Source organism: Sitophilus oryzae, unplaced genomic scaffold (genome assembly GCF_002938485.1).
Source record: "Sitophilus oryzae breed Bouriz unplaced genomic scaffold, Soryzae_2.0 scaffold_1190_pilon_pilon, whole genome shotgun sequence".
Taxonomy (NCBI): domain Eukaryota; kingdom Metazoa; phylum Arthropoda; class Insecta; order Coleoptera; family Curculionidae; genus Sitophilus; species Sitophilus oryzae.
In genome coordinates, this window is record NW_022145827.1 from 345,835 (window position 1) to 372,979 (window position 27,145).

At 31.9% G+C, this 27,145-nt stretch overlaps 1 protein-coding gene across 1 annotated transcript; it reads left to right on the forward strand.

The window, feature by feature from the left end:
• Positions 1 to 795: 795 nt before the first annotated feature.
• LOC115891693 lies at positions 796 to 21,088 on the forward strand. Its single transcript, XM_030912234.1, has 4 exons — positions 796 to 1,230; positions 4,914 to 5,098; positions 18,770 to 19,040; positions 20,875 to 21,088. Exons 1-4 carry the CDS (start codon positions 935 to 937, stop codon positions 21,068 to 21,070), a joined length of 948 nt encoding a protein of 315 aa, XP_030768094.1. The 5' UTR covers positions 796 to 934; the 3' UTR covers positions 21,071 to 21,088.
• The last annotated feature ends 6,057 nt before the right edge of the window (positions 21,089 to 27,145 follow it).

Sequence of the window (27,145 nt, forward strand, 5' to 3'; positions counted from 1 at the left end):
CAAGAGAATAATGAAATTGGCAACCAATAGACAAAAAAAAAGAAAGAGGGAATACCAAAACTAGATTTGCAAAAAAACGTACAAACCTCTCAACAAATGATTGGAATAGACCAGAACAGTAAACTTCAGTAAACAGACATAAACGAAAAACGTTTTAAACCGAGTAATATATATACCACCCTGTATCTCAAAAGTTAGAATGTTTAGGACACACATTCATATATTTTTTTTAGAATAGGTGGAAGAATTACCCCCCCAATTATTAGCATCTAATGGCAAAACACCCTGTATTTTATATGTAACAAAAGTTCTTTGTATATGTTTTATTTATTTGTTGTTTATACCTAACGTTTGTAGAAAGTATCATTTAATGATAAAGAAAATAAATAATAAATAGAATACCATATAACTCAACTTTTAACGCCTTTTCAAACCGTAACCAAAAACATATACATTTCAATTTTATACTCAAAATTTTGCTCGAATATAAAATTCTAATTAAAAGAAAACATTTTCTCGTCATTGTCTCCTCACTTATCCGTCCGTCAATCCCAGCTTTGTTCATGCAAAACATATATACCCGTAGCACAACTCTTCTTTTCCTGCTTCTTGAACCGTATCGCCACCCAGCGAGACAAAGGACTCGTCGGTAATTTGGAAATAAAAACACCCAATTAGCGAAAGCACTCGCTCACTTTCACTAAAAATTCGCAATTCACTGCCTTTGCCATTGTTATTTTCCTCCATATATAAAAATAAAACCCGTCCATTTTCCCAGGATTTCGATTTAAGACATTCCTGACATCGGTAGTAACAATAACAGCTCATAGAAAACAGTTCTTGTTTTGTTCAGTGTAATACCAATTGTGCAACGAGAAAAATCACTGTGAAAATGCGATAATTCTTACTCAAATCAAGTTCAAAACGTAATACAATGCATCCTTTATTCAATTTGTTCTTATTATTATCAACTTTACTTGTTGGAACATCTACATTATCAATGCCAGGACAATCAACTTTAAGTGATACGTTCAAGCAATGTCTGATATCTTACCAGCCTTCAAGTGATCTGGGGAAATGTGTGGGATTAACAGCAATAAGTCGACTGCAAACTATAGACAGCAATCCTGAGTTTGATTTGGTGGATGGGCTTACGTTTTCCAGAGATGCTACTCAGGAATACAGAGATGGTACATATAATTATGCTGATCAGGATCCGTCAGATTTGAGGTTAGTTTAAAATAGGAGAATTTTGACTAAGATGACAATGTTAAAAAATGTCATACCTATGTGGCGGATTCATCTCTCCAAAAAAATCCTATGTGGGTATTTCGCCACTGCAAGAAAATCTGCAAAATAAAATAGTTATTTTTTGTAAACACTGATGCGTTAATCCAACAAAAACTACTTGTCAGCAATTAGGTTTACTGATAAACAAATTTGCCTAACGAACAAAAAAATGCTTAACGTTTCGGAAAGTTTATCTCTTTCCGTCGTCGGAAGCAAAAAAATATAAAGAATAAAGAAAAAAAACTATTTAATATATTTAAATGCAACTATTCGAGAACACTTTAGTTTTTTTTAAACAGATACGTCTACAAAAACCGTTGACGTTCTGTTAAAATGACATTATATCATGTTAAACTTCAAAATTAACTATTACTACCTGTTAACAATTAGTTATAAGGTAAAACCAAAAAGCTTCAAACTTTCTGTATGATTATTTTCATTAATTTGTTTTTGATTTTTACGTATGTTATGATTATTTATGTTATGTTCTTTAAAGTCAAAGAAGCGATTGCCATACGTTACTAACATCTACAGATGCATGAGCAATACATTTATTTTTATTAGATTGTATTAAAAAACTCCACCTCTTTTATTTTTATTTTAGAGGCTATCTCCAGAGCTATCGCTTCTTTCATTATAATTTTGGCGTTGTTAAAATCTATTCTGTGCTCTGTGTTGAATGAATGTTGACAAATCTTAGATTTGTGAAAGTTTTTTTTGGAGAGATGAATAATGAAAAGGCCACATAGGAATAGACATTTTTTAAGATGATAATGTTAGGGGAGATCGGGGCAAGTTGGCGAAGTAAAATACAAAAGGCTCCAAAACACGAACTAACGGGTTTAAAAAAAAAGATCCCATTTCATCTGTTAGTACATTTATTCAGGTACATAATAAAACATAAAAAATAAAATAAAAGTGTACTCTTGAAAAAATATAATTAAAAAAACAAAAAAGTGCATTTTCGTCAACTTGACCCAGTACCGGGGTAAGATGACGAGCCTATTGGGGCAAGATGACGATTATAAACAAATGTCGCAGGTATATGTGCCATCTTTTTCGTAGAGTGTGTACGACTCGTGCCACCAACTCTCGCACGTGTTACATTGAATCCAGTCTTCTGTAGGAGGCCCAATATAGAATTCCTGGCAGCCAGGACAAAAAATGTCATTAGTTTTCTTCTTCTTTCCTACCTGCTTTTCACGATTTTCTTGAAATACATTTCTTTTGACTTTGACAGAATCAACCTTCCTTCTTTTAATTTCCCTTAAGTTTTTTTTCATTGTTTTTCCTTTCCTCTTCTTCTTTGTTGGGTGTTGAGGTGATGACAGAAGCCCTTTGTTTAATTCTTTTTGTAGTTTTTTTATGGGACGTGTATATTTGGGAAAGGGTTTCATTTCAAGTAGCGTTACTCGACTATCAACATTAGAGATTGTTTGACTAGAGCTAGATGAACTTATAGTACCAAGAGCTTGTGCTTCATTGTTTTTTGCAGATTTTTTTTGTTGTAGGCCTGAAGGTCCAGGAAGGGACAAATTCATTGACCTTGCCGGCTGATTTTTCTTGGAAAGCAATGGGGGTTCAGCATCTGGTGTCATAGTTTTTATTCTTTTCAGAATCCATTTTATTCAATCCTGAGGGTCCTGCGAGAATTAAATTAACAAGCTATTCTGCTTCTAATTAACAATGCTCTAATACTCAGGTCAGTGAGGTAAGTCACAGACTGAGTTTCCTGAGCATCAAAAAACGTTCTTCTGAATCTCCTACCACTAAGAGGAATTGGTTCGTTGTTATTTTGTTTTTTTATATAACGTCTTAATGTTGCTTCCGGGATTCCATGCTCAATGCTGGCAGCTTTAACTGACTTATGGTCGCGCAAAATAAAGTGCAACGCGGCAATTAGCACATCTTCTGACCAAGAGCGTCTATCTGTACGGTGTTTATAAGTTCTCACCATCTAAAAAACATCAAAAAATGAATTTAACTAATTTTATAGAAGGTGGGGTAAGTTGACGAATTCGTCATGTTGCCTCCGTCAACTTGCCCCAGGAAACATTTTTTAAGAACCAGCAAAAAATAAATTATTAATTAAGTGAAATTAGGTTGTATCCTACCTTCTAATATTTAAAATGTTCACAATAATCAAAATTAACTATAAAAGGGGCTTCTATTTTTCTTTAAACCTGCGAAATTGCTTATTTTCTGGAGCTGGATGTTTACATCCAACAGGTGTGAAAAGCGGTTATGATTTTTTAAACCCGATGCAAAAATGATAGCGCCATCTATGTGTAACCCGACGTATTATGAATAATACGACGAATACGACGAATACGACGAATACGACGATAATACGACTAAAGGAATTTATAGAAATATAAATGGGATTTTTAGGGTGTACAGTTTTCTTTAAATCGGTACTTTGTCATCTTGCCCCGTTCGTCATCATGCCCCGATCTCCCCTATTAAAAAAACCGAGTGCGGATCGAGATACTCGCCAACCTAGGGTTCCGTTCAAAAATTTGTAGGTACATAATATTATAAATAGACTTTAAATGAAGATTACAGTATGTTTGCGGATTGTCCTTACAGACGTTATTATTAACTTTGATTAACGTCATATTTTTTGCTGTTGTTAAAGAATCACGTTTTCCGTTTGCTGTTTGATTAAAATTAGGCAAGCATTTGTAATGAATCCATAATACATAGCCGTCTACTATTAATCTTTATCATTAGGCCATTTTTTTTAAATGGATAAGGCGTGTTTTGTAACTTGACGCCTTTTACGAAAAATTTATTATATAATAATTATTCTAAAAGTGTTCCTTTCATCGTTTCTAAAATTTATCTGAAATTCCTGACTGGTTTAATATTGTCAGAGGTAAGTTAATTTTCTAATGAAATCATTCATGAAAGTTTAAATCTGGATTAATTAATGGAGAAAACGTAGTAATATAAATGGAAAGAGAGATTCAGATTGGAGATGAAACTCTAGGGAAATTTAGGCAGTTATTTTTTGCTAAATATTTAAAATATATTACCGCCATTTCCAGGAATAGCCACGATTTTCTTATTCTGATTTGTATTTAGGGTTATACAGGGCGAGTTTAATTTTTTTTCAGGGGTGGTAAATCTGGATGAAAGAAACATATTTCCTCTTTGCCGTTTTTCTAATAAGTCCAAAATAAACGAGATATTTTACTTCGGGATCTTTTGTAGGGTTTCTTTCTTGTGAATTTATTCTCCTACCTATGTGGCCATATTATGAAGATATTATGTTTTTTAAATAAAAATTCTAAATTTTCAAAAAACATCGCGAAAAAAACTCATAGACGTATTTTTGACCGTGTTTCTGGGGTCGAAATACACCACGCCTATTTAAGACTCAGTCTGTATAAAAATAGGTAATTTAAAAGAATTGATTCCCGATCCGCAGCAAACTAAAAACAAATACCTAGGTCTCAAAAAATTTAGCCATGTAGTAATTGAAGACCGTACTACAATTACACCTACAAAGATTCAAACTTTGGTTTAGTAATAGACCGTATGCAGCTGGTAAAAAAACAAGCATTAAAATTATGTTTCCTTGTCTAGAGACCAAAGTTGATAAATATAATTCTTTTTAGGAGCATTGTTGGCACTTTTGATCATGTATTTGGGAAGCGGGCTATGAAATGGGACATGAGCTTTATTTATCCCGGCCTGACAATGCGCGTAGCCCCATCATTCTCACCTACAGGCATGCTAGAATTTGTCTTAGACTCCAATAGGGAAGCATTAAATGTACATCGAATTAAAGAAGCAGGAACAGGTAAAGTATCTCCTTGGTATTTTAGCAATAAATTTAAGATAGCAAAAACAATAATAATGTGTATGTAAATATTATAAAGTTTCCTACATGGTAGATTTGTTCCAAAAAAAATATTGAGTTATCCAAATTTTGCTCTAATGATGTTATTTCAGCTGAACTAAAATTTATGAGATATATTTTTGAAAAATTTCTCTCTCTTCGTTCATTAGCCATCTCAAAAACATAACCTTATCTACTCGTAGTATCTAGTAGATATATTATTATAAATGTGAAAATATCTCTTATTTTACACACCTCATCAATTTCTAGTTAACAAGCTTATTAAAATTTGTTTGAGAACAAATAATAATGACGAAAACAATTTGACTTGATTTTTTACGAAATCGGCAAATTTCAAAAAAATGCTTATAAAATATTCAGGTCGTATGAAAAAAAAATCAAAAAGCACATCTTTTTAATTAAGTAAATGTTTCTCTTTGCTTGTTGACTCAACGTTTTACTTTCTGATTCTTTATATATCTACCTTTTCCACGACTGAGCTTTCGTGATTGACTTCATTAGTAAATTAACTTAGATCGACGGATACAGTTTATTTAAAGGAAATGTTGCTTTTACGATATTTTATTTGAGTAGAAATACTCTATAGAGGTTTATTGGGCATATCAATAAGAAATAATCAAATTCGCTCTTGTCTATATTTGATATAGACACACTTTTTAAGTATTGCGTTTCAAATTTTATTTTTGTTTAATAAAGAAGAAAAATATATACCTATTGTTATTTTAATATACAGGGTTGTTCACCACATACGACGCGGAGTATTGTAGCTAAACGATTAGATTTTTACAAATTGTAAGTTTTGGGTTCGTTGAAGGACTACTAGAGCTACAATTTAAAAATATATTTACAAGATACAGAGTGTCCCAAATAAATAAAAAATATCAAAGTTGTATTTTTTTAAATGGAACACCCTGTATATTATTACATTTTTAGTTTCTACGATTAAAATAAAGGTAAATTTGATAAAGGTTTATTACACTTACAACCTTACCGTTTTTGAAATATTTTCAATTTTGTGAAATTGCAGTCAAAATTTTAAGGCTTCATTTCTCCTTCAGGGTATCAAAGTTTTTAATACTAAATATTTACTGAAGTTTATTTATTGATCAGTTAGTGTGTTGCAATAATAAAAATTATACTACCTTATACAGATTGTCTAAAATTTTATTTTAAATAACTACTAGCTTTAAACGGCAATAACTTGTTTAATTTAAACGAAACACCCTGTATATTTTATGAGAATCAGATGCACAATTTAATTGTCTATCAAACTGTATTATACCATTTTTTACCTATAGCTTCAAGTTTCCGTAGAAAATGCATTTTCTTGTAATTTTAAATTCATTTATCAATATACCCATGGAATACTGACATTTTAGACTATTTTTAAAGATGTACCAAATTTTTAAAGAGTACAGATACTATATTGTTGATATAGTTTGTTTATTTCATTAAAAAATAAAAAGAACTGTTTAAATATTTGTTAAAGAGGACCAATTAATATGATTCCAATATTCAAAGTACATTAATTGACTGTTTGCGTTGATTAATAATAATTGCACCAAAAACTAAAAAACTGAATTTTTTGTGTGTATTAGACAGTGTGGTAAAAAGTAACACCTTAAAAATGATATTTAATTTTTTGACAAATGCTTATTTGTAACAACAGAGACATTCACTTTTATAACTTATTATTATATTGATTTCTGATCAAATCCACAGTTATTTAGAATAATTTATTCACGAACATAATTAAGTATGTAATTAATTAGTATTTGGGCGGAAATAATGGTGGTATATTTAATTAATGGTATACTCTTTTATGAAGATTTAAATAGTTTTCTTTTTGCATACAAATGGGCTAGTAATATTATCATTTTGCTGAAAAAGATAATATTACTAGCCTGTACATTTTGTACATTTGTTGCTTTAAAAACAATCTAAAATGTCAATATTCCATGGGTATATTGATAAATGAGGTCTAAATTATAAGAAAATGCATTTTTTACGAAAATTTGAAGGGATAGGTAAAAAGTGGTATAATACAATTTGATAGACAATTAAATTATGCATCTGATTCTCCTAAAATATATAGGGCGTTCCATTTAAATTAAACAAGTTATTGCCGTTTAAAGCTAGTAATTATTTAAAATAAAATTTTAGACACTCTCTACAAGGTAGTATAATTTTATTATTGCAACACAATAGCTGATCAATAAATAAACTTCAGTAAATATTTAGTATTAAAAACTTTGATACCCAGAATTTTAAGGCTTCATTTCTCCAAAATGAAGCCTTAAAATTTTTACTGCAATTTCACAAAATTGAAAATATTTCAAAAACGGTAAGGTTTAAGTCTGATAAACCTTAATAAAATTTACCTTTATTTCAATCGTAGAATCTAAAAATAGAATAATATACAGGGTGTTCAATTTAAAAAAATACAACTATAGCATTTTTTACTTTATTTGGGACACTCTGTATCTTGTAAAATTATTTCTAAATTGTAGCTCTAATAGTCCTTCAACGAACCCAAAACTTAAAATTTGTAAAAATCTAATCGTTTAGCTACAATACTCCGTGTCGTATGTGGTGAACAACCCTGTATAGGATATAGTAGGATATACCAGGATCTATGGTTTTTCCCCTTAAGTAATAATCTAAAGTTAAATTCAAACTTATAAATTAATAATTGACATGCTAAGGGTAATAAATACTACCGTAGTGAAATAATTAACGGGATTATTAACCAAACCAACCAAACCAAACCAACCATATTCCATATTCTCCATCCGCCAACTACAGGAAAAAGTAAAAGAGCAGCAGTAGGTTAAAGCCTTCAACTCTGTGAACAGAGATGCACTTTGATATTGATATAGTAATTGATATAGTAAGATATTTGATGCAACAAATTTCTTACAGTGTGTAAAAGCCTCCATAACAACAACAAATCAAGAGTGTCATTATCATGAATCACTGAGCGATCCCTTTCTAACAAACACAGGCGTTAGACAGGGATATGTCTTAGCGCCTCTCCTATTCAATATTTTTATGGCAGCGCTCTCCATTATAGTGGACAGCAAACTGCAGGGGAGAGGTTTGGGCATTAGATACAGATATAACGGCGCGGCGGCTTGTTCAAACAACATAAAAAGACTCAAGGCAAAAACACGTACAAAAATCATCACAGAACTTCAACACGCTGATGATTGTGCTCGAGTTGCAGATACGTTACAGCAATTGCAAGAAACGTTGAACACATATACATATACATGGGCATACGAGGCTCTGGGACTTAAGCTGAACATCGATAAAACCAAAATCATTTGCGCTCCCCCGGAAGATCACAACAATGCTATAAAAATCGGAGAAGAACTATTGGAATATGCAGCGGAATTCAATTACCTCGGCAGTTCGATTTTGGAAAAGGCCAATATTGACTCTGAAATTCAAGAGCATTCTGAAAATTAAAAGACAGGGTTTTCTATAATCATGACTTGAGCACAAAAAAAAAACTTGCAGTGTACCAAGCAATAATAATTCCCACCACGTTATATGGAAGCGAAACCTTGGTGCCGTACCGCCGACATATGAACGCATTAAACAAGTTGCAGCAGAGACATCTTAGACAACTCTTAAGAATAAAATGGTTCCATCATGTCTCAAACGTATCTGTCCTTGAAAATGCTAACTGCGAGAGTATTAAAGTCATGATTACAAAGTGCCGCTTAAGATGGGCTGGTCACGTATGCAGAATGCAAGAAAACCGCATACCAAAATCTCTGCTTTACGGTGAGCTTGTAGACAGTAAGAAGAGGCCGGGTGGACAACTCAAAAGGTACAAGGATATTTTATGATCGATATTAGATTTTCTACGAAAACCACGGAAAAAAAGGGAGTTAACAAGCAGAATGAGTTGGAAGAAGCAGCTCATAATAGAACGAAATGGAGAGGAATTGTAAAATCAGTTAACAACGACAACCAAAAATAAAGAAGCAACAAAGCAATGAGATTTTTGAATGTCTCGAGTGCGGTAGACAGATAACATCACGTATCGGGCTTTTTAGTCACAGAAAAGCTCATGAAAGAAAACGCCTTGCGTGACCATCTTCTTATGCGTGTCAAATACTCGTCAGCGAGTAATGGCAGTATGTATGTATGTATGTATGTAAGTTTATGGTTTTCAGAGATACTATTCTCTACTAGACCTTCTACTTTGCCTTGTACTATGATTTTTTCAAGGTTGTCTTCACCTCTGCGAGTGATATGACCGAAGTATTGCAGGATGCGTCTACGGCAGATGGTGGATAATCGATCTGTGATGCCGAGTTCATTAAGAATTGACTGATTCGTTCTTCAAGCTGTCCATGGGATACGCAGCATTCTCCTCCAGCACCACATCTCAAATGCATCTATACGGTGTCTATCAGCGCTCTTGGCGGTCCATGACTCAGACCCGTATAGGAATATGGAGAACACCAAAGATCGAACAAGGGTTTTTTTGATGTTTTTAGTAATGCTCCTATCTGTCCATATTTTTCTTAGGCTCATCATAGCCGTCCGTGCCATAGCTATACGCCTTCTTATCTCTGCTTCGCAGCCCCCATTATTTATTATTAAAGACCCTTAGTATATAAATTGATCTACTCTTTCTATATTAGGGAGGAGGTTGTGTAATCGAACTGCACCACTTCTATCAATCAGCATGAGTTTGGTTTTATCAATGTTTATTTCTAGACCAAGATTATTGCTTTCGATGGTAACTCTTTCCAGCAACCGGGCCATTTCTTCCTCACTTTTCGCTATCAGGGTGGTATCGTCCGCGTACCTGAGGTTGTTTAGGGTTTTACCATTGACTAGGATTCCTCCTTCCTCGCCCTCCAAAGCACGTCTCATGATGTATTCACCATAGGCATAAACAATCTCGGTGACAGTATACAGCCCTGGCGTACCCCTTTTCTAGGTTTGAAAGGTTCCGACGTTTTGTTATCTAGGTTGACAATTGCCGTATTATTGTCATATAAATTGTTAATAAGAGCCACTAGATGATTCAGAACTCCCATTTCGCTCAGAACCCTCCATAGTGTTGACGTATGTTAAATATTTGATCTCTTGTGCCTCTTCCTTTCACGAATCCGGCTTGTTCAGGAGGTATTTCAGGCGTTAAGTACCTCTGAAGTCTTCTCTTGTGACGTTAGGGATATTGTTCGATAATTCTGGCATTTTTGTGTGGATCCTTTTTTGTGAATTGGGATGAAAGCAGAATTAGTCCAATCTTTAGGCCATTGTCGAGTCTGCCATACTTTATTGCAGATGTTATGTACTATTTTCACACCTTCCTCCCCTATCAACTTTATCATTTCAGCCGAGACACCGTCTGTTCCTGGGGTTTTGTTTAATTTGAGGTGAGTTATGGCCTCTTCCACTTCGCTCTTCAATATATTTGGTTCCAGTTCGTTTATTATGTGAGGTACTTGAACTTCGTTTACTACGTCTACTTCTTCGTTGTATAGTTCTTCGCAATATTTTTTCCGTCGTTGCAATATGTCCTCGTTGTTCCACAGTACTTCTCCATTTTCGTTCTCGATAGCAGTTGTTCTAGGTTTGAATTTCCGAGTGAGTTCCCATACTTTCTTGTATAAATCTGGTGTTTGGTTTGAATTTTGGTGTTCTTCAATTTCACTGCAGATTTTCTTTACGTAATTATTTTTATCTTGTCTGCATTGACGTAATTATTTTTATCTGATCCCAGAGGACGTTCACCATCGAGATGGCTTGACCAAATAGCAAATATTACAGGTCAGCCATTTCAATCAAATCTCCGAGAGGCGGAAGATCGCCAACGATGGAAGATCAAAATCACCAACTGCACATAGCCATAATGTCACGATTCTTCAGACATGAAGAGACGACGAAGAAGAAGATTCTCTACTAGATGTACCTAGTAAAAACTTTAAAATTAAAATTATTTTTTTTAATGGACCAAAATGCATAGTGTTACTTTGGGGACTATATAAATAATACTCCCTATCTTTTTTATGCGCTGTAGAAGTTGCATTGATTAAACCGAAAATATTTAGAAAATGGTTCAAGCAAATATAGACAAACAAAATATATTAAAATTTAAAAAGAAAAAAACTTTTCCAAAAATAACTTAAAATATATACTGTATTTTATTAAAAAAAAACTTGACTTTCTAATCGTCTTTTTATTTTTAAAACCAGCTACCTACAATGCCTACATTTAAAAATTAATATTAATTCCAAGAGGTAAACCTGCAAGTATCGCACTAAATATCTCGGAATATCTTGTTCACAATCTTAAGAGTCTATTACGCTGTACTGTTTAGTCGATCTCAGGGGTCCGTTAAAGCGGGTGTGTGGCCGAAGGAAATACATATATTATATTTCAGAAATCTGCCTAAGGCTTAGCCCAATCCTGTCGTGTTAAGCCGCATCCAAAATTCCAAACACAGGTTTTCCAGAGCTTCAGCATTTGCCATAAAATAGCGAGCAATTTGTTACAAAACATATACAGGGTGAGTTTCCTTCGATGTTCTCTATGGGTATCTTGGAAACTACTGGAGATAGAGAGTCGGTTAAATGGGGAAAGCCTACGCCTTTCAGATTTTTGAAAAATTGCATGGCTTACTAGATATTTCAAAAAAAAACAAATTTCGGCTATTTTGAAAATTGTCCCTAATTCCATTATAATCTATTTTAGACAAAACGTTTTCAGATAAAAGTTGTAGATAATCACATTCCTAATGAGACTGTGTCCTTCGTTTTTTCTAAAGCTTGTCATTTTTGACATATGATACAAACATATGTTTTTTTAAATGGAAACCATAGATGGCTATGACTTCATAAAAAGCGCCAATTTTTAAGCTTTTCAGCGATATAAGCTATAATATGTTTTCTTCGAAAAATTACTGAGTTATAGCTAATTCTTATAATTTTTAAACAATTTCACTTAGTTAGCCATGGAAGCAAGTTCAGTCGCCGTTGCTCTCAGAAATGTGAAGCTGTCACATCCAAACTTTGTAAATTAAAATAAACAAAAATTGTAAATATGAATTTTTTAAATGAAGAAAAGCGTGTAGATACTCGCGCATCAATAGAGTGGTTCCAACATGACTTTTATTATGACCCCCCCCCCTACTAAAACGAAAGAAATGTTAAACATTATTTATATCATAATTATTTAGACTCAGGGATAGGAAGAGGTGGACTATTTGCATGGGCCTCCTCGATCACCTGACCTATCCAATTTAGAATTTTTTATGCGGTATAGATTACAATAAGGTTTACAAAAGAACTTATGAATTAAGAGTGGCACTCGAAGTGGCATGTCGGTACGAGAAAAGTTTAATTAAGTCGATCGGTCCTTCTGTGAGAATCGGTAGTAATTCAGTTTTAAAAAGATGCAACTAAAAACAATGGCGGATTTTTTGAACAGTTTCTAAAATAACTTGAAGTGTATGTAGTGATATTATTTTTTTAAGTTTTAGTTCGTGTAATGTAAATTGTAAAGAACCGTTTAAGTTATAAATCATAACAGAATAAGAATACCACGCAATCTAAGTGAAATTAGTCAAGAAAGATAAGAATTGGCTATAACTAATTTAACTTTTCTAATATGTCTTGAAAACCTTTCTCTAAAAAACGCAACATTCACCGGTCAGCGTATCCTCGAAAATGTATGGTCAAGAAAAATTAAACCAATAATAATCCTACACGCTTTTTTTCAGTTGAAAAATTGATATTGAGAATTTTTGTTTATTTTAAGTTACAAAGTTTGGATGTGACAGTTTAATATTTCTTAAAGCAACGACGATTGAACTTGTTTCCATGGCTAACTAAGTGAAATTGTTTAAAAATTATAAGATTTAGCTATAACTCAGTAATGTTTCGAAGAAAATATATTATAGCTTATATCGCCGAAAAGCTTAAAAATGGCGCTTTTTATGAAGTCAAGGCTTCCATTAAAAAAAAACATATGTTTGTGTCATATGTCAAAAATGACAAGCTTTAGAGAAAAACGGAGAGGACACAATCTCATTAAGGATGTGATTATCTACTACTTTTATCTGAAAACGTTTTGTCTAAAACAGCTTATAATGGAATTACGAACAATTTTTAAAATAGCCGAAATTTGTTTTTTTCGAAATATCTAGTAAGCCATGAACTTTTTCAAAAACTTGAAAGGCGCATATTTATGACCCCACAAAACTGCAATTCTTTAACCGACTCTCTATCTCCAGTAGTTTCCGAGATACCCATAGAGAACATCGTAGGAAACTCACCCTGTATAAATTATACCGGGTGCGTCTCAAAAGTGGCTCACCCCTATATTTTTTTTATTTTTTCAGATAAACAAATGAGATTTTGTATGTTACTATATGACATAAATTAGGATTGATTGACGTATTCAATTGTTTTAGTCACAAAACATGTTACAAAACATGTACAGGGTGAGTTTCCTACGATGTTCTCTATGGGTATCTTGGAAACTACTGGAGATAGAGAGTCGGTTAAATGGGGAAAGAAACACACAAAACATGTTACAAAACATGTACAGGGTGAGTTTCCTACGATGTTCTCTATGGGTATCTTGGAAACTACTATATAGAGATTCGGTTAAATGGGGAAAGAATTGCAGTTTTGTGGGATCATAAATATGCGCCTTTCAGATTTTTGAAAATGCGTCACCATAAATACGTTCATTTTGTGTTGTGGATTGTGACAAAGTGCTTACTAAGTGCATACGATATTGTTTATTAATTATTTTAAAGCAAAATATTGAAGTACTCTAAAAAGAATGCTTGCAAAAGGTGATGCTGGGAACTGCTGTTCTTAAAAGAGTATTTAATACGATTTATACAGTTAATTTTCTATACTGCATACATATAAGGTGTTTAAATAAATAAACTAAATAATGAACGTTTTGCATTCGGCAACCAATAATGCACGTGTATGTATCATTGGTTGCCGGATAAGGACTAATAACCATGACAAGGGCTACAATGACGTCACAAAGCGAGTAGTTTTCGCATGCACCTTGCGGACACTTTTGGCTGAATGAGCAGGACTATTAGGTTAACTGTTCTTGGACATGGCCTAATCTATTGATTTACATCACTTGACGTTTAAAGTCATAGGCTACCGGTTAAAATCAAGAAAAATATACGCTTTAAAACTAAGTCTTAAATAATTTAAAAACGATTTATTTTAGATATAAGAACATGTTTGTAAACGAATTGAAAAGCCTTTTCACCAGTGAAATAAAAAAGTGGGTTTCCATTTGAAAAAAAAATATTTATGATAATTTTTTAATCGCTCAATTCCATGACAGCTGCATGGCCATTATTATATGATATTCGAACAATTTAATTTTTGAAATAGATAGCCACATATCCTCTCTTTATGGGACAGTGGCTGTGGTAATCACTAAATTTGACGTTTAGGCTATACACATATTTTTGTCAGGCAGTTTTTTTCGTCTAAAAATTTTAAATATTTTTTTTCTCAAAAACGGTTAATGCTACGTATAGAGTTTAATATCAAAATTCCTAAAATTTTACAGAGAATTTAAGTATGTAATAAAAAATGGGGGCACCCATTTAAAATAAGAAAGTTGTCGTCATCTTTCGGCATTTTCGGAAGTGCCGCCATATTGAAAATATTTTTAATCGATAGCTCTCGTGATGAAACAATGATGTGCAAAAAATCTCCGATCTAGATGTTGTAGTTTTCTAGAAACTTCTAATGTACACTCAGCCTGGGATACTCTGTATACACACCTACTTATTATTACAACGACTTTCCTTTACCAAAGTTTCCTTTACTCTCGCCTTTACTTTGATTATGTTTCACTTAATAATTGTCTAATTAAAAAAACAATAACATCAGATTACAAAAATCTGCATTGCATGTAAATCACATTGAATAATGCGCCGTTGTCAGATTTTCATTATATTAAATTATAAGGGTGCACACGATTATTAATTTTATTTTTGACTAACCTTTCACCTTACACAAGTATATTTAATATATTAATTATAATTATGTATTAAAATCTGTTTTTACAAACGAACTTATCTGAAAATTGATTTTTAATGCAGCAAATATATTTAACTAATTCCAAACTAATGCCAAACTAATGCCAAACTAATGCCAAACTAATGCCAATATTAATGCCATAAAATACATACGAATAAATGGGACTAATGCCAAATACTGCCAATTAGTGCCAAAACTAATGCCAAAAGTGCCATAGTACTGCCAATACTAATGCCAAAAATACACGTAAGTATGTAAAACTAATGCCAAATATTGCCAATTATTGCCACTAATGCCACGGATTTGTACACCATATTGCCATCGCGGTTGCCCCCTCGTAAAAAATCGTATTTTAAGTTTCAACCTAGAGGCCATAGCTATGTTAAAATCACTAATTTTTTATCAAGGAGTTTGGAAAACTAGATTTGATAGTCTAATGTTTTTACTGTCTTGTCCTGACCGGTTAAAAGATGCCCAAATTGTATTTTTAATCATATCTCAATTTTTTCAAATGGAACGAGGGTGGCTCATTAGCATATCTGGAAAGGGTATTTTTTTACAAATAATTTGATACCAAACACTTGCTACTTCAGTCAAATTTTTGTTATGAACCGCATGCTATAATTTCAAATAAACCATTTGCGAAAATGTTAAAAGTTAACATATGATATGTCATTCTATTCAGAGTGTTATTTTCTATCGAATAAAGGAAAAGAAATACCGAGGGTGCCATTTCAAAATCAAAAGTTGTAGTAATTTCCGGTGAAACAGGAAGTGATCGAAAACAATTGAATACGTCAATCATTCCTAATTTATGTCATATACTAACATACCAAATCTCGGTTTTATAACTGAAAAAGTGAAAAAGTTATAGGGGTGAGCCACTTTTGAGACGCACCCGGTATATCTCTGTAATCACAAAACCTCAATCTATGTCCGTATTGTAACGGAATTTTCTTTCAGTTTGACGGTTAACATAAATTCTAATGTAAATTCCTATAAAATTTCTGTCATCACACAAACCATGCTCTATATCGTAAAAAACTATTTAATATTATATATCGTAATTTTTGTAACAAAAATATTTTTTTCCCTACATTAAATAATTGCTTTTATACTTATTGTTCTTGTTTTATTTTTTAATCTTTAACAAAAATATACACCCGGTATGTAAAATAGAAGAAGATAACAATTATAGTTTTCAATAAAAAACTAATTTACTATTAATTATATAGACAAAATAACAATAAAATTATATTACAGTTAATAAAATAAATTGTTCCTACCATTAAAAGAAGAATAAAAAAATAACATTCATGAATTAAATAAAACATAGGTACAGAAATTTATTCCACATTTAGCTTTATAAAAGTTCGATTTAAATTCTTATGTCTTAACTGCCATCTATGAACACTCCAAGAAAGTTGGGTTTGACGTTTAAGAATTTCCTGCTGTTCTTCAGCAGGTCGAACCCATGACTTTCATCAGATTTCTTAAGACGGCAGTGAGATATTTTCCTTGAACTTGAAGACGCAATTTCCTGTCTTGCTAAATACATTTAGTATAGGACGTTAGAGGTAGATGGCGGTGTAAAATTTAGAAAAAATATTGCAGGTGGAAAGAATATGTTTACTATTTACGAGTATACTTTATTGCAAAAATAAATAAGTGTAATTCACAAAATATATTAATCTAGGTAAAAATATGTCTTATGAATTCCCTGACGATTCAAAATGTTTAAATATTATTAAATTAATAATATCTCCAAAGATATATTTTGTTATTTAAAAATGTCTATTTAGAAGATACCTGTTTCAAAGTGGGTCATAGAATAATAATGTTAAATAAATTTAGTCATTTGGTTTAATTTATAGATTTTATAAAAAAAAATAAACTAACGCCTTAACGTTTTTAAGTATTTTTAAAGTTAAATATTTATTGTTCTTGTTGCCCGATTTCGATGATTTTTTAAGCAATTTGTAGCAAAATGATTTGATTTTCTAGCCCTTTTTAAATTAGTATTATTTTATTAAGTTTCCATCTGTCTAATATACGAGAGAAATCAAAATGATGTTATTTTGGGGATAGTTTGAGACACCTTATGTGAATTCTTTATATTTTCTCAATTGTGTGTTTTTTGATACAACAAATCTCAACAGATCTTTGGAGATTGTTTCTTGTCCTCGGGCTTCTTGGCTGATATGCTCGGATTCATAATCTGCTCTACTATGTATAGAAAAACTTTACCCCAACACCCTTTGGAAGCACATATAATGGATTTGCAACATAAGGCAACTAGCCTAGGCTCCAATATATCTATATTGTGGATCCCTAGCCATGTGGGCATTACCGGTAATGAAAGTGCTGATCATTACGCTAAAAATGCACGTCTAAACGATACAGATAGGTTATCAGTTTATTCCACGGGTTGTCTCTTCAAAAAAATCGAAAAAAAACGCCCGACTGTGCAAATCCCTGGTTCAACTGGAGAGGGATCTTCTGGAAGAACCTAACAAACTCTGGAATGTCAAAAAGACATTCTTCTGTGGTTTCTCCACATCGAGTTATGATCGTCGCCATGCTGTAGTAATTAACAGACTCATGTTAGGACATCATAGGTTTTCTCATCAATTTTTGCCACCACCACCTCTATGTGATAAATGCAATAATCCTTTAATTGTCAAACATATCTTTAAGAAATGTAGTCAGCTAATTAACTTAAGAGAGGCCTGCAATCTTTCGTCAGACATGTCAGTTATTTTTTCTACAAGTGAGCAACCAAAACTTTTTGATTTTCTGGAAAGATCGGGATATATATCTAAAACATAGGTATCCAAAAAGTTACATTTTGGTTTAAAGCATATTTTTACGTTTTTTTGATTTATTCTATGTTGTCTGTACCATTTACTTTTTATGTGTACGAAATCAATGTCTGTACTCTTAACATATACAATCTGTCTATAATCGTGTTGTTTACTAAAATGTCAAATATTGTACCGTACTAAAATAGCAGGTGATACGCTGGTCAATAGCCTTTGATGCTGATGCCGGCTTGAAACCTAAATTTCTTCTTCTTCTTCTTCTTCTTCTTTGGAGATATTCCCTTTTGAAGAAAACTGTGACAATTAATATCGATTTAGCAAAGAATGGCTTTGCTTTTAGTTCTCATTACACCTGTGAAATGCTTTATCGTTTTTGCAATGTCACTATTATTAAATGCAAGATTAAATGTCATATTATTTTTGTTAAAAGTAAGTCTAGCAGAAATGGTGTTAAGTCCAGAGATTGTATAGGTTATTGTTGCTTAAATTGAACATGGTAGAGATTTACTACCTAGTTCTACCATCTACTTCTAGACTTAAAACCATTTCTGCTAGAGTAAATGCCAAAAATGGCAAAAAACTTAAAATTTTTTATAAAATAGTGAATTTTAAAAAAAAATCTTTATTTATTAAGTTACCTATTTTAATTAAAGTCTTCAATAAATAAAAATACCTACTAATATTAATTTTAAATAATGTTTATACATTGTTTTTAATTATTTTTATAGGTAGACTACTTGCAAGGCAATTTCTGGTTCCCCTGCTGCTTGGTTTTAAATTCAATATAGGCACATTACTTCCCATCATTTTCGGAACTCTAGTTCTAATTGCCAAAAAAGCTGTGCTTCTAAGTAAAATTGCCTTGATTGTTAGTAGTGCTTTGGGACTAGGGTCGCTTTTATTCAATTATGGAAATAGCTATGGGGGAGGAACGTCAGAACAGTATTACCATAACGGAGCTCAGTACCATCCGACAACGTTTGGAAGCCACTACAAAGGGTAAGAATACTGTAGAATTTGTTGTTGCAGGAATAAAAATTTGTTAATATAAATTTTGAAATCTACTCTATTAATATACCGGGTGTTGCATCGTCGAGCGGGACATAGGAAATCCCATGTAAATTTTAATGGGGTCAATTATTGGCTTCCCTAATTATTTTAGAGAATAATTCTATTTAGGTTTATTGAAGAGCACTAAAACCCACATTCAAAAAAATAACTTTAGATATTTTTGATTAGCCCGTTTATGAGTTATCGCCGATTTCTTTTTAAATATTTCCCCTTTCTTATGGCCCTGTATTTACTTATGAGCACCAGTCAAGGTAAAAGATAACTGTCAAATGAAGTTGTCATTTCAGAAATTTATCTATTTAGTGCTTTATTATTATTATTAAAAACTCATACCTACATCGAAAATATTAGCCATGAATTACACTACCAAAGAAAAAGTATTGATGATTAAATGGTATTATCAAGGAAATAGTTATCAAAAGGTGTCGGACATGTTTGCTGCTCTGTATGCGAATAGACCGATACCTGGAAAATCTACAATCGCAAGAAATATCCAAAGATTTGAGACCAACGGTACCATAATAAATAACTGCAGATGTGAAGCAAGGCAGGAACAAAGAGAAGATGCAAGAAATGATACCGACTTGGAAGTTTTATTGTGCGTGGAAGAGAACGATGGAAAGATCAGCACAAGGAAACTTGAGGATGAAATAGGAATAGATCACACTATAGCGTTTCGAATTTTGAAACGACATAAATACTATTCCTTCAAATATGAAAAGCACCACGAGCTACGAGATGGGGACGAAATACGGCGGCAGGCGTTTTGTTTTGATATGATGGAAAGAGCAAACACGGATAGGGAATTTTTAAAAAACATATGTTTCACTGACGAATTCACGTTTACCTTAAATAATGAACCCAATGTTTAAAATTATCGATTTTGGAACAAAGAAAACCAACACAGGTTTGTCGAAACAAGGACGCAATATCCACAGAAAGTAAATGTTTGGGTAGGGATATTCGGACACAATATTATCGGGCCATTATTTCTTACGCGAAATTTAAATGCAGAATATTATTTGGAACTACTCGAAAATCATATTTTACCTGCTTTACATGATGCCGCTAGGGAAAATCAGGACGTTTGGTACCAAATGGATGGCTGCCCGGCACATAGTACCCTGGCTGTTCGGGAATATTTAGACAATAGTTTTAACGGAAACGTTATTGGCCTAAATCATACAGCAAATTTCTGAAATGACAACTTCATTTGACAGTTATCTTTTACCTTGACTGATGCTCATAAGTAAATACAGGGCCATAAGAAAGGAGAAATATTTAAAATGAAATCGGCGATAACTCGTAAACGAGCTAATCAAAAATATCTAAACTTATTCTTTTGAATGTGGGTTTTAGTGCTCTTCAATAAACCTAAATAGAATTATTCTCTAAAATAATTAGGGAAGTCAATAATTGACCCCATTAAAATTTACATGGGATTTCCTATGTCCCGTCCGACGATGCAACACCCGGTATACACATAGAGTCAAAAATAAGACACACTGTACACATAATAGAGATGGTTTATGTTTTTAGTTTACATATTTTACTCTAACAAACGTACCAATGAACACTATTCGATTCGACTGAAATTCCGTTTGAAATTTAAAAGAGTCGTAATTTATTGTCTCTGGAGTTACGGACGACGTCTCTAAGTGTGAACGTACTATTATCCAATTCATTGATTTGATTCAGTGTAGTTTGATTTTATTAGGTTTAAGTTCTTGAGAATTTACAATTTATTTCTTAACTCTTTTAGAGTTTATAATGAAGAATATATTCCTCAAGAACAATTGCAATACAGAGGCTTGAATGATGCTCCCATGGACCAGTTCAAACTATATGGTTCTCTACCAGATACTTTTGATAGATCCAGCGAGGAGAAACAGCAAAAAACTGGCCGAAACTTTGTTTGGAGTGAAGACGAGAAACATGCAAAAACTGAAACGACCTGATGTTTATTTTGTTCTTAATTTTACATTCAATAACCAAAGATTTAGGTCAGATAAAAATTTGTAAATATTGTTATCTAATAATCAGAAATAATTGTTAATTTAAGTTTTTTTAAGTGGTTTCTTAAGATAAGGATCGATTAATTATGAGGCAAAATACTCACAGATAAAAAAAACATTACACTTAAATTAATATTGATCTTTTACAATTTTGTACATTATTTGTTATTATGGAGGTGGGGGAATTGGCACTAGGGATATTTTTGGATCTCTCTAAAGCCTACGACTGTCTTGACCGAGAATTGCTCTTAAGAAAATTGGAACGATACGGATTTAGAGGGAAGTCTCTCGAGTGGCTACAGTCATATCTTAATAACAGAAAACAACAAGTTTCTATTACCAATGAAGGTAAAATATATAAATCCCAGATACGCACAAATAACATCGGTATAGCTCAGGGTAGTATATTGGGTCCAGTTTTGTTTTTATTATTCCTAAATGACTTAAATCTGGCAGTAAATGGACAAAACCAAAGCATAATTAATTATGCTGATGATACCAATCTGTTAATTGGAAAAAAACACCTACCCGAATTAATTGACGAGAGCAAAATTTTATTCGATAATGTATATAGATGGTTCAATGAAAATAATTTAATTCTGAATTCCGATAAAACAAATGTCATCATTTTTCGAACAAAATTGTCACGAACAAATAGACCACTTATATATGATTCGACTAAAAATATATTAATATCTGACCACACGAAATTTTTAGGAATAATAATTGATGAGCATTTAGATTGGAGTAATCATATAGAATATCTTTTGAAAAAGCTGGGTTCAGTGTGCTATGCAATTAGGGTAATAAGCAAATATATGGATGAGAGAACACTAAAAACACTGTATTATTCCAATTTTCAGTCCGTCATGAGCTATGGGATAATATTTTGGGGCAGCAACAGCAAAATACAACGACTGTTTGTAACACAAAAAAGGGTAATACGCACTGTAAGAAAAATGAATTTCAACGAATCGTGTAGAGGGATCTTTAAGAGTGAAAAAATTATGACAGTATATGCATTATATATTTATAAATGTTTAGTATATTTTTACATCAATAGAGAATGTTTTGAGAGTAACATAATACATCAGTACAATACTAGAAAGAATTTACTAAACTATCCCGCTCATAAACTTGCGATTACGTCAAAATGGAAAAAAGCCCTTTGTATATGTGTTTAAAGTTTTATAATGAACTGCCCTTAACACTTAGACTCTGTGGAAAGTTAAGCGAATTTAAATTTAAGTTAAAAAAAGTATTTATTAAATATAGAGCCTTATAGCTTGCCAGAATTTTTTAATTTCAATGGTTAATTAGGATTAAGGAAATATTGTTGAATTATATCCAATATTGTAAATTTTAGGTGTATTTTTTTTATTTTGGTGTATATTTTTCTATATATTTTCCCGTTTATGTAAGTAGACTTATCTAATCTTTGTAAAATATGTGTAATATGCTTTTTGGAATATTTATTTTGATGTTTGACGATATTTCTCTTTATGTTTATTTTGTAACATAATTTGGAAATAAATAAATATTATTATTATTATTATTATTATTAAATAGAATAAGGAAGAAAATACATTAATAATTATTAATTTAGTTTTACTTTTTTATTTTGTGCAATAAAATAATAGGTACTTTATACAGGGTGGTCCGAACTGTATTCCGGAAACTTTGGCAGCACATTCTGCAGATAAAAATAATTAAAAAAAATTCGTATAAATGTATGTCCTAAAATGCTTAGTTTTTGAGATACAGGGTGTAGAAGTTTCATTTTTATTTCGATTTTTTCCAAATAATTTCTGAAGTAACATCAATATTTGAATGAAAATTGGTGCCTGGGAGTTTTTTGACATGAGAAATTTGATTTTGACGTCAATATGGCTCCTACAAGTAGAGGGCGCCACCTACATATTTTTTAACCGGTTTGAAGAGTAATAACTTTTCGTCCGTACCTGTGTAAAACTACTGAGTAAAAAAATATACATTTGCGACGTTTTTTACGTAAAAAAGGTCTTTTTGTAAAAATCGCTACGAGTAATTGTTTTCGAGATATTTGAAATCGAAATTATCAATACCTGTCTTTATTGACATTAATTAAACATGTTGACTAAATACTTATTAGACCGTAATCGCAAAAATTTGAAATGTTTTTGTGCCAAAAGTTCAACAGAAACTTTTTTATGATCATTTTTGCAGAAAAATTTATGATTAATTTAAAAAAAATAAAAATTTCCCAAATTTATTATTTCAGTGAAATACATCTACTCAACGTGTTTATTTTTCGTCAATAATGACATGCATTGACTATTTCCATTCTAAATATCTTAAGAACGGTTGTTCGTAGCGATTTTTACAAAGAGAAATTTTTTACGTAAAAAGTCACAGAGACGTATATTTTTTCGCTCGGTAGTTTTATACAGGTACGGACGAAAAGTTATTACACTTCAAACCGGTTAAAAAATATGTAGGTGGCGCTACTAGTAGGAGTCTACTAGTAGGAGTCATATTAACATCAAAATCAAATTTCTCATGTCAAAAAACTCCCAGACACCAATTTTCATTGAAATATAGATGTTACTTCAGAAATTATTTGGAAAAAATCGAAATAAAAATGAAACTTCTACACCCTGTATCTCCGAAACTAAGCATTTTAGGACCTACATTTATACGAACTTTTTTACTTATTTTTATCTGCAGAATATGCTTCCGAAGTTTGCGGAATACAATTCGGACCACCCTGTATATACTCATGTTCACTAAAATAATGTTAGAAAAAACATGGCACTTTTTCGATTTTTTTGGAGAGATGTGATATTTCAACTGCGATTTAGAGCTCAAAGGCACTTACGACCAGGCCGCAGCGACCACCATTTGATTAAATGTTATTAGGAAACGCAGCTGCGACCAGTAATGACATTGAATCAAATGCTGGTCGCTGCGACCTGGTCGTCAGTGCGTTTGAGCTCTTGAACATGTAATAAATTGGGTTAGATGTCAATCTATTGAAAAATATCAAATTCCAAAATATCTATGTTCTCTATGAATTCATATCGCATAACATTTTTTTTTCTAAAATGTGATAATAAAAATGATTTTTGACTTTGATAAATAAAAATTGGCGCCGGGACGCACGTATAGCCGCCTATACTAAAATATGTTAATAAAAAGTTGGTAGGCAGTTCTTTTAGTTTCAAAGTAAAGGAATTTTTCCAATTTTGGTCAGCGGTTATTTCCTCTATCTGCCACCTGGGGTCGCGTCCGATGGGAGTTTGGAGTTTTTCAAAAACGGACTACGGAAACACGGAATATTTCAAAAACTGCGACTTTGACTGATTTTGATGTTATTACAAATTTTGTTGCAAATATTATTCCTAATCTTAAATTGAAAACCGTGTTTCGCTATCTACTGTAATTTTGGAGTTACGATTTTTTTAAATTTTTAACCCCCTCCCATACCCCCTTAACAACCCCCCCCCAACCAAAAACTAATGGCCAGATTCTCGGGTGCCACAGTATTCTTGTTACAGACGGACAGACGGACAGACAGACATACAGGTAGACAGACATACAGACAGACACCATGAAAATATTCTGTATTTAGGTCATTTATGACCCAAATAACTCATTTTGAATGAAATTAAAAAAACTTTTTTTTGCCGATCTTAATAGGCTACCATACCTACCTGTTGGTATGGTCGGCTAAAAATCTACTGAAAGAGAATGCCATTTTATGAAAATAGGCTTTGCAGACTAATAATTTACTAAGTAATCCAACCAGCTGCAATCTACTAAACTATGCTAACGTTACTCATAGGAAATATAAAAATATATATATCTAGATTCTAGATACATGCTTCCAACGGAAACAGACATAAACTATTATTAAACTTGTTTCATTAGATTCAGAAATATATTAAATACATTTTTCTATAAATACTGTTGCTCCTGACTTTGATTTACTAATTATCTAATTCAGATTTATCAGAAAAATAAAAAAATTGTGAACAAAATGTTCGACTTAATTTATAACAGAACGTTTACCGTAAAACAGTAAAAATGTAGTGTAGGTAAATCAATTTTAGTCAATTCAGGTTTTTGCTCAGTTGTACTGTAAAATACCATGCGATAGAAAAAAAAAACGGCGTCAAGGAGGGCTGAGAATGACAATCAATAATAATGATGTTATTTACTTGGCCCGTATTCTTCCTATTTTTTTTATGGAGCTTACTCTCAGTTAGACTTTAGAATAAGGCTTTATTTTATTTTTATATTGAGTAAACATTATTTTTAAGTATAGTCTGTCCAACGAGAAAATCCTTGACAGTGATAGATGTGTCTGTCATTTTAATTTCAAAGTAGTTTATTGTATTTTACAAAGAAATAAGTTGGTACAACTGGAACGCATAGCAGGATATATTTAAAATTTTATTGACAAGATGACAAGTGGTTACTTCAAAATATTGTGAAAAAAACTGTATAAAACTGAAAAAATGTAATCGAGTTATTTTATTTAATAAAAACGGTATGTGTATGTATCAAAACAAACAAGAACAAGACACTACATACCAAAAAAATATAAAAAAGAACTATTATTTACTTTCAAGCTTTATAAAACTACCCGCATTTATAATTATATTTATCAATATAACTTATGTACAAATACAAATTTGTAATATTCCACAGGAATAAATAAAACAACATAGGTAAATAAAACAAACTATTTTATTAATAATAACACCTACCACATTTTATACCTTAAAGGTTGATTAATTAACTTTAATCTTAATTTTTTTAAACCAGTACCTTTTGACATTATTTTTCTGCAGTACTAAGATCCATTATTTACCTATCGTGTGATGTCGATCTTTTACATCTACTCCAGTTTTTAGTATGTGTTTAGTTTGATCCTTCTACCATATACGAGATGCACTTATCTACGACGAATGGTATACAAACTTTATCGATGGCAACTTCATTGGTGTAAGACTTTCTGCCTGGGTCTACAGTTAATTTTCACTCGATTTTTCCTCCACTTGACTTCAAAAGACACAAAACACACGTAATAATACGAATCAAAATGCATCATCTTCCAAAACGCAGGGTATTTAACAAAAGTTGACACAAAATTATAACCTATAATTTGGCAAGACTGACAAGCGTCAAAAATGACAAAAATCTAAAGGCGAGTTCATACGCATCGGCGTCCGTTTGTCGTTCATCGTTCCGTCAAACCAATAAAATTGAAATACGATCTGTCATTTTTTAAATAAACCAATAAAACTGGTTAAAAACAACAAGATACGACGTATGACGGATTTATATTTAAACCCATCCATAGATAACTTAAAAATTATTAGAAACTTTTTTTAGTAACATAAATAGATTGGTATGGGACGTCATCTGCTTTTCTTCTGTCATCGTCTGTCGAAATCTTACCTGAGAAAAAAAACAGAGTATATGTTACATGAAAATATATGTTTTTGAAAATAAGTTTGTCTCTGGGAGCGTTTATTCATTCATCATCAGTTGTGCATCTGTGTACAAATTATGCATCTGATCCTCGTAAAATATACAGGGTGTTCCATTTAAATTAAACAAGTTATTGCCGTTTAAAGCTAGTAATTATTTAATATAAATTTTTAGACACTCTGTATAAGGTAGTATTTTATTTATTATTGCAACACAAAGCCTGATCAATAAATAAATTTCAGTAAATATTTAGTATTAAACCTATTATTTAATACCCTTGGAGAAATAAAACCTTACATTTTTTACTGCAATTTCACATACCCTTGGCCCTTGGAGAAATGAAATCTTAAAATCTTTACTGCAATTTCATAAAATGGAAAATATTTCAAAAACGGTAAGGTTTAAGTGTGATAAACCTTAATAAAATTTTCCTTTATTTCAATCGTAGAATCTAAAAATATAATAATATACAGGGTGTTCCATTTAAAGAAATAAAAGTATATTATTTTTTATTTATTTGGGTCACTCTGTATCTTGTAA